The sequence below is a fragment of the Abrus precatorius genome, unplaced genomic scaffold (assembly GCF_003935025.1).
Source record: "Abrus precatorius isolate BTA unplaced genomic scaffold, Abrus_2018 Scaffold6, whole genome shotgun sequence".
Lineage (NCBI taxonomy): Eukaryota > Viridiplantae > Streptophyta > Magnoliopsida > Fabales > Fabaceae > Abrus > Abrus precatorius.
Genome location: NW_020874406.1, coordinates 20,935,552 through 20,953,201, shown reverse-complemented (window position 1 = coordinate 20,953,201; position 17,650 = coordinate 20,935,552). Strand labels below are relative to the sequence as shown.

At 33.3% G+C, this 17,650-nt stretch overlaps 2 protein-coding genes across 3 annotated transcripts; one reads left to right on the top strand and one right to left on the bottom strand.

The window, feature by feature from the left end:
- Nucleotides 1-214: 214 nt before the first annotated feature.
- On the top strand, nucleotides 215-1,907 carry LOC113870375 (protein CRABS CLAW). Its single transcript, XM_027506970.1, has 7 exons — nucleotides 215-307; nucleotides 572-703; nucleotides 868-973; nucleotides 1,241-1,289; nucleotides 1,407-1,482; nucleotides 1,621-1,683; nucleotides 1,875-1,907. Exons 1-7 carry the CDS (start codon nucleotides 215-217, stop codon nucleotides 1,905-1,907), a joined length of 552 nt encoding a protein of 183 aa, XP_027362771.1.
- Nucleotides 1,908-3,273: 1,366 nt separating this feature from the next.
- Nucleotides 3,274-16,697, bottom strand: LOC113868421 (transcriptional elongation regulator MINIYO). Of its 2 annotated transcripts, XM_027503985.1 has the most exons (11): nucleotides 16,458-16,697; nucleotides 14,642-15,707; nucleotides 13,754-13,848; nucleotides 13,407-13,594; nucleotides 11,879-11,984; nucleotides 11,520-11,780; nucleotides 11,198-11,383; nucleotides 8,833-11,073; nucleotides 6,807-7,016; nucleotides 6,188-6,383; nucleotides 5,891-6,033 (listed from the first exon to the last, which is right to left on the bottom strand). In XM_027503985.1, the coding sequence occupies exons 1-10, from the start codon at nucleotides 16,674-16,676 to the stop codon at nucleotides 6,189-6,191; spliced, it is 4,767 nt and encodes a 1,588-aa protein (XP_027359786.1). In that variant the 5' UTR covers nucleotides 16,677-16,697; the 3' UTR covers nucleotides 5,891-6,033; nucleotide 6,188. The 2 variants fall into 2 exon arrangements, with proteins under 2 accessions (XP_027359785.1, XP_027359786.1); XM_027503984.1 differs by having other exon boundaries at nucleotides 3,274-6,383.
- Nucleotides 16,698-17,650: the final 953 nt, after the last annotated feature.

The following is a 17,650-nucleotide window of genomic DNA, read 5'->3' as shown; positions in this document are numbered from 1 at the left end:
TGCAGCAAATTGTACTATAAGACCAAATGGTAAAACTAGCTCTTCTTTTTGACATTACCCTACAACTCCATCTATCTTCCTATTCCTATATATCACCCACTGACCCTTTCAAATTGCTATCTTAAACCCTACAACTGAAACATTTTCCTTCTTCTAAACTATACCTATTCACACTCTTCCCTTTCCTCCCTTTGTTCTTTTGTTCCTTCGAAATATGAACCACGAAGAGAAAGTCACCATGGACCTTGTTCCACCATCTGAACACCTCTGCTACGTTCGTTGCAACTTCTGTAACACTGTTCTCGCGGTAACTTCTCCTTTAAACACTAGAAATAAAGTAGAAACTTTCAAATGCCACCCTTCATTCAACTTTTATCCAAGTGATTCTTAGTTAATTTCATGTTGTTATTTATTATATATATGATATATCATATGGTTACATTTCTATGGAGTTTATTAGATTGAACTTGTGTATTTTATGCAAATATATCTAGTGAAAAATAGTTAAAAAAATTAATGTTACTGAACTAGAAATCTATAGATATATGTATATGTCATTTTGTTTGTGCAGGTTGGCATACCATGCAAGAGGCTATTAGACACTGTGACAGTGAAGTGTGGTCACTGTAGCAACCTATCCTTTCTGAGCACCAGACCCCCAAATTCTCAACATCAAACCATTGATCACACCCTTAGTCTCCAGGTTATGCTTCTCATGATAAATAATAATTCTTATTTACTAACACGGAAACTAAATTATGTAATGCTTCTGCTTTAGTGTTAACTTCTAATACTTAGTCTTAGTGTAATAATCTGAGATTGACGATTAGAAAAGTAAGAATTAACATCAATTTTTGTTTCTAGCAGGGGTTTTACTGTATTGCCAAAAAGGGACAAGCGTCGTCTTCATCTTCCTCGCCAACTACATCTAACGAGTCAGTGTCCCCAAAAGCAGCACCATTTGTTGTAAAACGTATGTAGTTGCCACAGATCCAAAACAACCCTTTTCACAACTCTCTCCAAACCAAAATAGCACAAGAATTAGTGTGTATTTCAGAAGATATTAAAAAAGTTGTGAATCAACGTAGGAATTATAACTACTAGTCTTGAAAATAAGCTCAAATCCATGACCATTCAAGCATGAATCTAAACATGCAATGATTAATATAATCATATGATGCATTTTCTCAACCCCAACCATGTAAACATGTGTCCTTTTTATTTTTTATTTCTTTTGCAGCACCTGAGAAGAAGCACCGTCTCCCATCTGCTTATAACCGTTTCATGAAGTAAGTGCAAAAGAAATGTTTATTTCTCTTTTTTATATTATTTTCTTCTATGTTCTCTCTTATCCTATTTTGTGAGAAACTATAAGATGTACAACTTGGTTATGTTGTGCATGTCAGGGAGGAGATACAGCGCATCAAAGCAGCCAACCCTCAGATCCCACATCGAGAAGCTTTCAGTGCTGCAGCGAAAAATGTAAATATTTAACCTTCAGTCTAGGCTTTAGGGTTAGCATTGCACAAATACACATGCTTATAAGTTATAGATAGGGATTACATTTCTTGAAAATCACGATATCATAATCCTAACTTGTGCTACGCAACTAAATCACAGTGGGCTAGGTTCATTCCGAATTCGCCAACCAGTTCAGTTTCCGCGAGTAAAAATAATGTAAGAGTACGTTATCATCATTATTTCCATGCATTCACCATATTATTTGTTAACTTTTATTAGGTTGTGTGTAGGAATGAAAAGCTGTGGCATGAAGATATTTAGAGGGAATTGGAGCAAGTCAACTTAGATGTAACTCCGTTTTAATAAATTATTATATGTTGTTTTCTGTATCGCTATCTTTTAATTTCCTTCAGTCATATGGAGATGGACTTTATGCCAGCATGTAGATTTGAAGCCTGTTTAACGAAGGAGAGATATTGGTGCTACATATATATATATATATATATATTCAGTACGTAATTTTGTTAAGCTAAAATAATTATAGCTATGATTAACGTAGACCATTTCTTCTGATCCCATTTTTAGATAGCCGAATGTTTAGTTATAAGACAAATTGCTAGGGTTGAAGGTAATGGCAAATTTTTCTTTCAATAGTAATACTTAATTACATGAGTATAATGCCTTCAACATTAATTCAGTCTTTGGCATAGGGTAATATAATATGGGGCACATGCCCCTACTCAATTTTAAAACTCTATCAATATTTTGATATTATGTTGTCATTAAAGTTTTATCATCTTTAAGTTTGTTTTCACTACTTAAAGATTTTCCTTATGTAATGATATTATTATATATCCTGTTGCCACTACTCAAGTTTTTGTTCTTCACTGTTGGCAACACTTGTCCCTTATATGATTTTAGGGACAAGTGTTGTTATTGTAAGATATTATTTACCATTGCAAATCAAAGATGTATAATATTTTTTTTATATCTTTATTATATAATTATTAAATAAAATTTTGAGATGATACAATTATTTTGAACAATAAAAAAATTATAAGAATTAAATGTAAATACAAAAAGTAAAAATATATCAAACTAAGACTGGCTCAACCTATATATATTATGCCTAAAGAAAATTTTAAAATGTGTTTTTTAAATTTATTAAAATGACATACTCAAGTTATAATTATTTTACTTGAAAGTTTATTTTGCAGACATTTTTAAGGTACAATATTTTTACTAAATTATTATAATCAAATTTACCAAATTTTTAAATAATATTAAAGTCAATTTGTTTGATATTTATTGATACATTTTTTTTATGTTAAGTAATATCTTATTAATTTTATATTTAAAAATTTTATTCATGCTGAAATAACATTAATTATTGACATTATTTTTAAAGTATTATATGTGTAATTAATAGGTAATTAACATGCATGACAATCAATATTTAGAATATTAAATGATAAAAAAATATGTATTTTAATTAAGAGTAATAAGAAAATAAAAATTAAATAAAATATATAGATAAATTAGTTACTAATAATTAAGAGATACATCATAATAAGATGATGACCTTCTTTTTCATGTAAAAAAAATAGTTATCCTTAATATTATTTATATGTTGACTAATAATATTTATTTTTAAGTAATCAATACAAATAATTAATATTTGTTTTAAATATCTAAAAATATTAGAACCTCAAATATAAAATTTAGTGGCCGACCTGAATTAAAATTTTATCATTTATGCTTCATTTTTTAGCTTTAACCTTTTTTTATTTTTATTTTTTAATTTTCAGCTAACTTATCTTTTGATTTTGCCTAATATATCCTGAGCAAATATGGACTTGTTAGAACTTACACGTACTTGCTACTGTATAGAATTAAAAACCCGAAAATTGGAAACAACCTATTTACTCATTGAGATCCAAAACCCGAATTATCAATGGCAGGGAAATGCATCGTGTTTGATACTGTCATTGGATTTAAGATATCATGCATTTAAGGTAATGGCATATCACAAACAAAATTTACAGGGATCTAATAATAATAAAATAAATGGCTAGATAACGAAGGTAAATTCAAGTATACATGGCCATAAATTTGATGAGAATGTCATATTTATACGAGGATAAAAATTATGTCATATAAAATAATTAAAATTTAAAATGAATTAAAGTTATATGATAAGTATTAAAATTTTGTAATTTGATTATTCCTAATAAATTTAACGGTTGAGATGTATTTTTAATCTCATTAACATTCTCATTTGATTTGTTTTCTAATATCAATTTATTTCAATACTTTATTCTTTCTTGTGCTTCGATTAACATCGAATCACTCTTCTGGGTACATCAGTTTTACTCTATTATCACACAACTACAGTGGTTGAGGAGTATCCGAAGAATCGTTATCAGGGAACGAAACCAAGTGTTTAATGCCAAAAGTGTTGACTCAACTATATAACTTCGGTACTAGGCTATGTATATAGCTTACAAGTTGTTGAGAAGTAAAAATAACAAAGTGAGGTTTTAAGTACCAAAGACGATTGTGGCTGTAACGTTAGATGCGTTTGAGAGTATAATTTGCCGCATTCTATAATAACAGAGTTCGTAAAACTATAATTCTTGGGATTTTATATTTTAAAAAGGATCACTACACATGACAAAAAACAGAAAAGGGTTAATACACATGACATGGTGTTTAAGTTGAGCCCTATGAGGTTCAGAAAAAAGTGGCTATAACACTGGTACATGTGAAGTTGTTATGGCAAGGAGGTGGTGTGTTTATATAAACATTCTAACACTCAAGTCAATTTTTTTTATCAACAGAATAACAACATAAATATATCACATATCTTATGTGAGTATGTTTTACTGATTATATGAAACTCAAGTGTGAATAACAGTAAAGTATAAGAGTGTGATATAACTACAAAAGATTATGTGCACCATATGATAATAAAAATGACCTATTGTCAGTAATCCTCTGGGGTATGCTCCATGGAAAGTGAAATGTGCAAATATATGCCGTGCAATGAATTCCAGAGTATAACCTTTGACCTTGTTTAGATATTGGATCGTAAGTAGCTTAAAGGTGTTAACAAAACATTGAACCCTCTTGGACATCCCGGATCAACAAACATACTTGTATACACCTTAGTTGTGAAAATTTGTGTTATAATCGATCACAAACAATGCATATAGGCAATTATGAATAACATTTAATCAATCAATGTTTAAAGTTAATTAGTTAATGTCCAATAAATCATTTATAAAAGGAATAATTAATGTAACATAGTGGATTATAAAATTAATTCTTTTTTAGTACATGCACCAATCAAGTATTTTATCTATTTTATTTTTTGTCTTGGCATCAATAAAGCTATGCTAACTTTGTCCACGTCATTGGTCTCGTTGTGAACCCATTACAAACCAAGTCAGACTAGTCTAGCGTGGAGATCTATTCATGTTTCTATTATCACTCACATTTAAATAAATATAAATTTATATTTACCTGAACTTTACCAATCATCATTTCAACGTTAAATTTATGTTTATAGTTTTTTAACCTAATTTCAAGCACACACTGTCAATATCACTTCATATATTTCAAGAAAGGGTTATATTTGTAGTCACACTGACTCAAAAAGAGAATAATTGTTAACGTTCCCAAAATCCCAATATGTCACCTACACTAAAAAAGAAGTCATGTTTTAGACCCAGAAAAAAAATCATTTACACCTAGTATAATTATGTTTTCTCTATTTCACATTAACATCACCTATCTCTAAACATCACTTTTAGATTTCTCTCTTTTATTCCTCCTAGTTATAAAAATAAAATTTATCTTTTAAGAAACATTGTCACCAAACTGCTTTAAGAAATAACAAATTTGCTGGATTTTAGCACGAGGAAGGACAAAAGTTCCTCACAATCACATGGATGAGGAACCAAATGACAGGATAGAAAGGGTTTATTGTTAGTTTTAAAATATTACAAAGCAAGTATTGGTATTTCCAGGAGGTGACTGCAAGCCCTCTTTCATCTTTCTTGTAAGAAAGGGAGGTAGCTACAGAGGATTGATTTCTTGTAAGGAAGTTGTTCGGAGGATTGATGGGAAATCATTTTCTAATTTCACTGCTCTATGTTGGCTTCTACAACTCACATGTAGAGTGTACATATAATTTTAAAAATTATTCTATATATCTCACCAGTTTCTGGTCATTAATTCAAGCCGTTAATTTTTATATACATATATCAAACAATTGATCATCAATTGTTACATGTAAAGAACTTCAAATATGGACATGCTAGATAAAAAATCATCAAGCATAGTTGTGGAGCAAACAAATGCAATCCTTCATATACTCCATATTGTAAACTTTCAGTTAACTTTCAACATTGAACATTAATTTTGAATCTCAAAATAAAATATGGAAAGACGAGTGGCCAAAAACGTAGTGTAGCCATGGGTCTTTTTAACCATTACGTCAGTCAAAACTGCAATACTCTCATCCATTCATTATATACATTGCATGTCTTTGAACTTTGTTCCCAAAATCTTGAAAAGGAAAAAAAAAACAAAAAAACAAATCAGGAGACTCCTTTCTAACACCGAATATGCTCCAATCAGTACATTTGAGACCCCATTCCCAGAATCTAAATCTTTTATGTATATCTTAAACATATATTTACATGCATTTAATATGGGTTACCTCACTGTGAACTCTTTTCTGCAATAGCCTTTAACTTCTTTACTACTCTCAAAAGAGAGGAATTTCCTTCACAACTCTTAACCAATACTTCAAATCTGGACTCTAACCAACTCTTCTCATGCACTAGACCATTCATCTGCTCACCCATGTCTGATGTTGGTGGCTTGTTATGGTGAATGAGGTCCAGTAACATTCCCTGTAACAAAAGTTCCATTAGTAATGATTGTAGATAGCATATGTTCTGGCGCCACCAACATAATGCATAAAAATGCATATGCAATATAGCAAATTAAATTAAGGAGGCAAAAGGTAATACAAAATCTCATCCTCTACTTCATCCATGGCCTCAGCTCTTGGTCTAACAAATACTACAATTAGGATTTACCAACACAGTGATGTCTCCCACCATACTATGACGTGCAATCTTAAATTTCATTCGATAAACCTAAATCCTAGCTGACACTTTGAATAAGAGAGGTGTACATGCTTCCTGGCATATAACATTTTCATTATCGGATAGGCTAGAAGTGAAAGGATAATGAAGGGCAGCACATATTCTGAATGGAGATTAGTCTCAACTATTTGTCCATCAAGGTAAAAGCTTTGAAAACTTCCTTACCTCATGTTGCTGTTTCCTAGAATAATCTCGCAAGAGAGACCTAGCAAGTCTGTTTCGCAGCAATAAATTATCCATGGGACACGCATGAAATATAAAGGAGGAAAGATGATGAACCACCAGAGCATATGCAACTGATCCTCGAATTGCAGCCCTGTCAAGGGCATCAGAAACCCACGACTTGGTATAAGCCTCCAAAATTTCTTCATTATCCTGCAGAGATAAAGTACACCATTACGCTTTGTTTGGAGGAATGAGTGAAATAGAAAAGAAAAAAATATAGGAAAAAAGAAAATGGGTAAGAAATGGAGTAGAAACAGAATGAAAAAGATATGTTGTTTGGATGAGTAGAAATAAATGAGATGGAAGTGAAAAAAAATCTTTCTGCTTGTTTGGATGAGTAAAAAGAAAAATATATATATAAAAAATATTTTTATATAAATTTAAAATTTAAATTTAACCCAATTTTTTTATAATATATATTTTTTATTAAGTATTTTATTAATTATTTATTAATTATTTTCTATATATTTTTGTTATAAAATTAAATTTTAAATAAACTAAAAAAAAATGAAAATGCTAGCAGCTTCTTCCTCTCATAATTGCACCTCTAATGGCAAGAAAATGTTACGGTGGGCCCCACAAGATAATGTTCCCCGCTTTCACTGCCGGACAAAGTTACCAAACTAAAGAAAAATTTACTTCCTTGCATAAATTAACCTTTCAAGGCTAAATCTGGCGAAACAGAGTATTGATGATCATCAAAATACATGACATTCTTAATCAGTGACTAGGGTTTGCCAGGCCAGGTGGCATGTGCACCCGTCCACAAATAATAGTGGGGAAAGACAATTGCCCCACCCATCCAATTGTTGCTAATAACATAAGTATAGAGAATACTAATGAAAAAAGGAAAATAGAATTTTTCAATAAGGAAACATGACAATGAACAATTCACATTCCTTGCAAGGGTTAACTTGCATGACAATACCATTATGTTAGTTTCAAACATCAAAGGATTAAAGATACAACCTTACTTTTCTTCCCGACTGAAGGTAAGCTTTAAAACAAGCCAGTAAAGGGATATGTGCTTATTTGGTGCAAAGTGAGTAAGTGAGATTCTACCGTATATTGGTGGAAGTGTAAGATCCTTTACTATATCTAAATTCAAGTTAAGAACACTACTTCATTATTTATGTATGTCATATTTTCATATAAAAATTGAAAGGTCCAGTAAGGCATAGTTTGGTAATTCCTGTGCTGTCAAAAGCTGCTTAAAAGTTAATGATAAGAAATCCTTGAAAAGATCACTAAAAGCTAGTTCATCAGCTCATCATCACCATCTTCATTGTTCCCCTCTTCCTTAAAATCAAGTTCTTATAACTATTTTCTCTAGTCAATGCCTCTCTTCCCAGAACCATCACAATGAGCAATATTATTATATTTTTACCTACCTCTTCCTCTTCTCCTGTTACATATAGATCTTTACCATTATCGGTTTTGTTCACAGCAAATCCTATAGCTAGGGCATAATTCAGTAACATTCTGTGCTAGACACAAAACTATAGCCAGATAATAGTGCTAGTATGCATACTTCCAAAAAAATATTTGTGACATTTTGGGTTGAGTTTGATACGTGCCTTTTGAGATCCCAAGTCTCAACAGATAAAACTAGAAAAAATGACACCTCTCTTAACCCTTAACACGTAAAAGCAAAGGAGCATTAAATGTGAATAAAGCATCCGTTATAACACTTCAAAGAATCAATACATTTACCAATTTTAGCTTTGATGCAAAAGGCACTTTTGCTGTACTTTCTGCCAAATGCTTTTGTACTTTAAAGCACACTTTAAACAAACACTTTTTGAAAAATTTACAAACTAATAATAATAATAATAATAAAATACAAATGACACGTGTATATATTCAAATATTCTTAACTCAAAAAGGAAGTATCAAAAGCACAAGTAGTATCCACTGCAGATAATGTTCCATAGTAAAACAGCTATAGTTAATGATTATGTTTTACCTCAGTAGGTTCAAGGTATCCTTCGGCCCCAGAAATACATTTCTCTAAAGGTGGCAAAAGCTGAAGAACACGAGCATTAGACAGTGTATTCCAGGCAGCAAGTCGAATGGAAGATTCAACACAACGGTGTAGATATAGTGAAACTTGCCGGCCAAAAATCACATCACCATAAGATATAGCAGAAAACTGCTCTACAAGGTCTTCAATAAAAATTGAGTAACTTTCATGAATCTCTTGTTGGAATCTCAGAAACTCGAGATCCTTTTTATCATCCGATATAACTGCTTTACTTTGGTCAAACCTTGCCTTGTCAAGAAGCTCACCATAAAGATCCTGCAAAGCTTCAAAAGTATCCCTGCCCTGATCTTGTTCAAGCATTTCCATTCCAACAAGGAAATTGACAGATAAGGAATGTAACTTCCATGTCAATGATACTTGCTGAATAGGAGAAAAAATGTCACTGCCTTGAAAATTGAACATTGCTTCAACACCTAAAATAAAGAAAAGTCCACATTTGGCAACTTCAAGCAAATTAGTAGGATCGTGTATGTTATGTGTACTATCAACTTTTTTAGTAGCAGCTCGCTTGGTATGCAAAATTGTTGAAATTGGGCCAAGGTAAAAGTAAACTGGAAGTGGTAGTTTCTGGTGAGCCCATTCTGTCATTAAAGAAGCATTGCATGAACTTGTTATGGAAGACATGTCTGAGTCCTCATATATGGTATCCAAACGAGCATCAACCTTTGGAGAGGTCTTAATGCCAGAGGAACTATTGCCATCCACAGCTTTAACCTTCAGCTTTACAGACAACCATCTGCTCCTGAAATGAGATGATAACATTTTGCTGAAGTGCAAGTAATCCTCTTGTTCGTATTGCCACCTAAAGGTTTTACCCCTCCTATTAAGGAGAAAATTCTGTATACAGAGTTCAAGGTACTTGAAAACAGAGACATGGAACAAGATCTCCAATGCTTTTTCTATAACCACCTTATCTCTAGGCCCGGCAGTTAGACATAATCCCAATGCAGTGTTAATCCTTTGCATAGCAAAGGTTGTTTCTTCAGTTATGGGGACATCTTTAGATGCATTTTCAAAAATTTCCAGCAAATAGACAAGAAACCTAGCATCTGTTTGCACCAATAAAACTGTTTTTGACCAAAGTCCTCCACCTGGGGCACCCCATCCGATTCCTGCTCCTGGAGCTGGTCCTCCTCTTCCAAACGACTCAATAGATTGTATGTGGTGCCACCCTGAAGAAACTGAAAATATGAAAAAATTAAGCATAGACCTTAATTCAACCAAACAACCATTAACGATGCCATCCTCAAGCACTTTTCCTTCTCTTGAGAGATTTTGTTTTTCGCATGCAAGACTACAGATGCCACTCTTGGCAGACTGTATCAGATTATCAATTGTAGTAATAAGCTTGACCATTCCATTTAGACAACAGGTGGAAGCTAAAGACATTTCAATATCACCCTTCTGCCTCAAATAAGTTAATTCTTTCATAAAAGATTCACCCAAAAGCCAATATTTGATCAACTCAAGTCCAATCTTTGGGACAAATTCTGGAAGCCATGGGACATGTCCTTCAGTTTCCTGAGGGCTGATAGTATCCCCACATGTCATCCTTTCAAGCACTCTGAAAAGCACGTGAGTCACAGCGACATACACCCACAACAAACTAGTCACAGAAAGATCTCGGAATGTATCACATCTCCCTTCTTCCTGTCCCTCAAACAGTTTACATACTTCTGGATCACTTCTGGTTGCAATCCACTTTATGGCTAAGTCAAACATTGGACCTACGTAACTCCATGACCAGACCTCTGTGTCATCAGTGGACTCTGGAAGTTGCTTGTTTAGACACTGCTGTGAAAATAGATCTGGAATTCTTCCAGCCAAGGACTCCAGAACAAGGTATGCCTCCCTAGAGATGGAAGCACATTCATACAGTACATTGTTTCCAACAAGTTTCTCAAATGAAGGCGGATTCAACCAAAAACACAAGGCAGGGAACATTTCTGAGAAATAAGACACACAATATCCATATTGAATGCAGACCCTCCAGAAACGCAACTGTTCAACCCTCAGAGCAGACCCAAGTTTACATTTTTCCTTTCCTAACTTTAGCCAGTGGTCAATGGAGGAAGGATATTGATATAAATTCCAAGTCATAGCCTGAAAATACCCATTCTTTATAAACTCTAAACAAGTTTTTGGGTCCAACCGAGCTAAGACCTTTTCCAAAATCAAATGAAACATTAGTCACAATTCTCTAACTGCTGATGCAGAAATAACTTTACATAACTAGTAAAATAAAATATGAAGCAACCAATAAAATAAAATAGAAATTATTACTCACCTTTAAGAGCCTTACAGACTTTATCATAGAAAATCGAATTTCTAAATTGTCGATGGTAAATCTATTCACAATTATCTGAATAAGTCTTTCACATTTCAGAATAGCATTAGCACATGTAGGTGAATGCCTCGCTATGGCAATCAGTATAGAAATAATACATTCTTCCAAAGCTGTTGTAGGATCTGTCTGCACCCATTAGAGAATAATGAATTTTACATGGAAGTTCATAAACTGTAAAACAGAAAACTATCCTTAATAATTATGTCTTTCTATACAGAATCTCATGACATCAAATGTTTCATCATGACTAATTATTTTTTACCTCCAAAAGATAATGAAGTCTAGGAAGGATTCCCATGCGAACTAGACCTACAGTAAAATCTTGCCCAGCAACCACTACATCATCTTGAATTGTATGTTTCCCTTCAGTCTCATTATCCATAGAATCCTCGCTAAAAGGAAGAATATTAGAAGGTTTTGCACTGTACTTCCAGAACCCCCCCTGAAGGAATCCAGCATTCATATCTGGTCTGCTCCTAAAAACAGGAGCTGTGAAAATATCCTTGTCATAAGTTGCTATCTTCTGGAAGTAAAAAAAAAAATTACAAATGAATATAATTTTAATCACAGAATAATAGTAACAGATAAAAGATAATAAATATAGATGAGAAATACTGTTACCTCTGAGATTTCGAAGTAGTTATCATTCACTTCACAACTCAATACACATTGAACAACTTTTGCACAGGCCAGAATAACAGAATTATGGTTATCATCAAGACATATCCTGCAGAAGATTAGAGCATAACTGCCATCACAAGTTGCCCATATAACAGGCGGGGAGAGAGAAATTATATGCTGATATAATTTGAAAGAAATTAAAGTATTCATCGGAGTATATTTATCACATGCTACTCAAAATGGCACATTGATCAAAATATAATCATAACATCTATTGGCAAATTCAAACATGTTGACAAGATAAAATAGCTATCCATTTGGGATGACATTTTTTAGCATTTAGCGATTTATAATAAAAGATCTTCTTAGCACCACCATGTCTCCTTGTTATTAACTACAGGAGAACAAGAGGTACGAGTCACATAAGCAATTTAGGTTCTCGCTCCTCCGAATGAATTTTAGATAAGGGCAGTAAAATTACCCAAGGGCCGCATCAATTTTAACATATAATAATTCTCACAACTTTAGGAAGAAGACCACAAGAAAAACCACAGCATTGGGCCTTTTTTCTAATGAGCAAATAATTTATTAAGACTGAAGAGAAGGATAAAAATGTAAGAGTATAAGAATCCTCAAGAACTAAAGACTTACCAAAAGATAAAGGTTAAAAAAAAAAAAACAAAAAATAAAGATCAAGAAACATGCAACACAGCATACCAATCTATCTGTAGATCTAACAAAGACACCAAAACCCCTAAAAAGACCATGCATGTTAGATAACCCACTAAATAGTTAATAGGAACTGGTACAAAAAAAATGAACAAAAAAGAAAGAATTTTAGTGCACAGTATTCAGGAGATGTGGCAGTCAGGGGTCTTTCAATTTTGAGAAAATCAAATATTATTTGGATAGAGACAAAACAAGATTAGGGTGACCAAGGAGAGACAATTAATTAGAAGGACACCGAAGGAGAGAGAATTAATTAGAAGGACGAAAATAACCACAGAAACCAAGTGCAGTTCCAGATTTTAGGAAACTAGGCAACAGAATAGTGATGGAACAGGTTAAAGAGGATGGTACCATGCTAATATTATAGGTATTTAGGTAAATAAAGAGAAAAGGAGAATAAACTCCAAATAAGAAAATATTATACTCATATATAATTTGTAACGATAATGTCATAAAAGACAAAGCACCAATCCTCATTCTTATCTGTACTCAGGGTTTCAAAGTCCAAATCCTAATTAAATACGGGAAGAAATCATGAAATATAGTTAAATATGGAAACACTCCTAAGAGAATATCTTAGATACTCTAAAATATTCCAAGATATAGCAATGATACTAGAAAATATTCTAACAAAAAAATGCGGGCTTCTCCAGTGACAGGGCATGTAAAGTGATTATTAACAGCAATAAGAACAACAATATACATTTTCTGAAAAGAGCAAAAAGAATAATACATTTTTTCACTCAGTTGCAGCAGGTAGATGATAAAACCAACAACTTGGATCTAAAGCAAAATTCACCTGAGTGACAAAGCAAGCTCAGGTTCTGGCCCCAGTGCAAAAGCCCAAACAGCCTCCCAGTCAACTGATTTGTCAACTTTGTTCTCACTTTTTGATATATGCCCTGTTTTGTCCTTGCAAATATAGTGCAATGCCTTATCAAGCACAGATGAAAGGAGTTGCAATGCAAGGGCCCTTTGTCCAGGAATCTAAAGAATAAAATGTGGCAGATGGCAAGTTACTAAAGGGGAAAGTATTATAATTTTTTTTATTTTATAGAATTTATATTCATAAATGTGAAGCCATCCAAACTGTTCCAGGTCCAGGTATCCAACAGAAGGACACATCGGTTACAGTACATAACATACCACACTTCTAGTGAGTGCCACTGCTTCTTTAATTGTATAACCAGCTGCACCAGGATCTCCCTCAGTCCGTAGATAGTCCCGTTCAGCGACATTATCTGTATCATGACAAAGAATTGTCACATAAAGAAAACTCTAAATTTATAGTTAAAGCTCCATCTTATTTCCAGAATAAAAAGGATATCAATGAATATGCTAATATTCAACAATGCTAACAGAAAATACAGAATAATCCGGATATCAATGGATATCCATAAGTATTTAGTCCTCTCAGACCAGACAGGCTATGATATAATAACAACATCGATCAAAAAGTTTCCTGCATTTACCAGCAATATAATCCCTACACAATACACAAGCCAACGTTAACAGCATGTTTGGTAAAGATTAAACATGGATAATAATTGCCTATTTTTCAGAAGCATTCTCTGGATGTTGGCAAAAATAAACAATTTTTTCTTCAAAATAAATTAAAACAGATGCACTGAGTATTTTTGGTTCATGTCCATTTGGAAGTGTAGTCAACCAGAAAGGACCTAGGATTTTTTGGGAAGAAAGATAATATTAAATACAAACCATAATCCACACAACAATGGTTGACATTTTATGAAAACATTAAAAATTAACAATGCACACTATTGCTAGCTGACTTGATCTTTGATTTACCACATACCCAAAAAAATATTAAATACATCAGAGCATATATCTACATTAAGAATACATACTAGCACTAGCCGAGCACCCATATGCGCAAAAGACTAAATAAAGAAGAATCCATATTGAAATGACAATATATGTGCATGTAAGGATCATAGAAAGCATCAGGTTGATATTAGAACACAAAAGATAGATAAAAAATAAAAGAAAACAAAGAAGAATAATTAGGCATACCGTACACTGGAACCAGTGAAGAATCAACAACATCCCCAGCCAAGGAAAATCGTAACTCCCTAACTGCCTCAACTCTACTGCTCCAAGCATTCCATTGGCTACTATTAGTAGTGGTTGAAGTTTTTGAGCTGATTTTCTCATCACCTAGCTTTTGTTTGGATGGTGGTGTCATAACTGTATGAGAGTTGTCATTCTCTGTATGCAAGCTTTTTGCATCTTGAGCACTATGAATGTGTTGATTCACAGATACTGAGCCAGTACCCACTTCTGATTTAAAACTACTGTGTTTCTTCAATTTCTCCTGCCCCCTCTTCTGTAGTACTTTTAGTAATCCAGGGCTGATCTTCTCCATTATCTCAGCCCGGGCTTCGACAATCTCCTCAGTCGACATTTGCTTGATCCGAGCTCGATTCTCAGCATCTATTTCACTCTCAAGAGACATGGACTCTTTTTCACTTCTAATGTTATTGGAAACAGAAGAAGGCAGCATACTTGAAGTCGAGTAAGTTTTCTCTTTCTCTTGCACGTCTAGGGACCCAAAATTGTAATCAGGCATTCTATCAGAGCAAATTTGGTCCAATTCAGGCACAGATTCATTTTCTTCCTTGTCATCATAAATTCTGGCATATTTAACTTTTTCCTGAGTATCTACTTTATTTGATGTATCTAATTCCATAGTTGTTGCTAAATCGATAAACCCATGATCTGAGTTATCTAACTTTGGTTTAACATCCTCTTTCATAAAAACAATAACATTATCCTCAGAAGCTGAGGTTTTCTTGTCTGCATTCTTACCACCTTTTTCATTCTTCCTTTTCCCTGTAGTTTGGCTAAGGCTTGACACATCCTCTTCTGATTTCTTCCCCAAGGAAGAATTATCATCCTGAGTAATCTCTTTCCACTTTCTAAAATCCAAACCTTTTTTCCTTCTCCTTTGCACTGGCTTAGCAAAGGCTGCAACTTTCTCAAACTCAGTTAAAGTTTTATCTTCTTCATCCTCAAGATTGTTGTCACTATCATCATCCCTATCATCATCATTCCCTTTACTACTCAGCGGACGCCAATGCTGTAAAATATCACCGGAACCAATGTATCAGACTATCAGTCCACAAGACCCATTACACGAACTACACTCACAATAAACTAAAATGTGTCAATGTAAGCAGACAGATTTTTATTGCCAACTAAGACCTATTAGGCTCAACAAACTCAGTCAACGACTCACTAATTAGTTCTACATAGAACTTTTCATGCCATGATGAATAACCCCATATTTAATGGGGAAGAAAAATGAAAAAAATACCATCTTATTTGTCTGTGTTCACTCACTCAAAAACACCCAGAAGACAAAGCAATAAGAAGAATGAAGCAAACCCCACTAACAAAGTAGAACTCAGTGTATGTTTCCCATTAACATTCATTAAATCTTAATTCAGTAATTTCCAACATACCCTCCTCGATTACATTCATTAGAACCTCAGAAAACACTAAAAGACAGAATTTTATTTTACTTACATTACTCGCTATAAAACATCTTCATCAAATTCAAGCATGATACAGTATAATAATAGAAGAAGGTTGAAGCTTTCCGAGAAGAAGGGCAGTTAAAATCTGTTTGGAAGAGCGTAAAGACGGCTTATAAAACTAATTTATTACTCTTGTTATATCTTATCAAAATAAATCGTTATCAGCTTATCTCAATATGTTTTATAGTTAAATTTATAATAAAACCATCATTTAAAAATAATTTATTGAATAAAAGTTTAATTAATCTGTATATCCAAACACACTCTAAAGGGAAATAGGGGGCACTTACAGGGCCATGTGAACGGTGGCGTGCAACGGGGAAAGGAAGAACGGTGGGTTTGGGAAAAGTGTGAAAGGGAATGATGGGGTTGTTTTGTGAGTCAGAGATACCCTTTTCGACGATGGAACCAACCAAGTGAAAGGCATCATTTTGGGTAATTTGGAGTGAGCTTGTGCTTAATACCTTTACCTTCTTCGGTCCTTCTCCTTTGCCCTTTTCATTCTCCATAGAACAACACGAAACGAGTTTCAGTCTTCAGAGAATGAGAACGAAAGAGGGAAGAAAAGACTTAAAACTTTTAAAGGGTTCACTCTGGGCCGCTTCTTATGGGTCTTTTGATAATTGGTTTAACTTGGGCTTCTGCCAACGCTGAACCCACTAAGGCCCAGTTTTATTAACAAAAGCTTCTAAAAACATAAGCTTTGGACAAAAAACAAAGCTTCTGATATCTAGAAACATGCAATTGCAAGGCCGAACAGAATTACAAACATTAAGCACACCAAATTTAAATAAAAAATCAAATAGGAAATTATTCAATCATGTCCAAAATAGGAAATTATTCAGTTACTCTAAATCCAAGTAGGAAATTATTCCATCATGTCCAAAATGTAACTCCTAGATACAGTCCAAGGCAACAAATTAATCAAGAACAAATACGAAAAAAAAAGAGAAAGAAAGGATAAAACTTCAATTTCTATTGTGAAACTCTATGTAGTTCCTTGTGTTATACCTCCCTCTTTTTCTTGAATAGGTAGGAATTTTAATAGAGGTGATAAGGGCTAAATTTGATTCTAGCTTCGTTGGGTCAAGTAAAAATGTTTACTTATTTGACTTTAAAACAGAGGCTTAAGTCTGATTTGAACTTGCATTTTACAACTGAATTGCTCAAGTTGGTCAAAACCCAATAAAAAAAAATTCTTAGATAGATTGAGTAAAAAAAAAAACTTTAATTGAAGCCTAAAGTTTAAAGCCTTAACCATTTCATTTAATACACTTAAATGAGCCAACCCATTTTAGCCTATATAAAAATAGATTAAAAAAATAAAATGCACGAACCACCGTATGCAACAGCCATGAAATTTTTAATAGTGGCTGGTGAAATTTTTTAGCTTAATTTTCATGACGTTCTCTACATTGTAGCTTGAACTAAGGGTGTAGTGAACTCCACGGTAGCCAAAATGGAGTTCTTTGCTAGCTTCTTT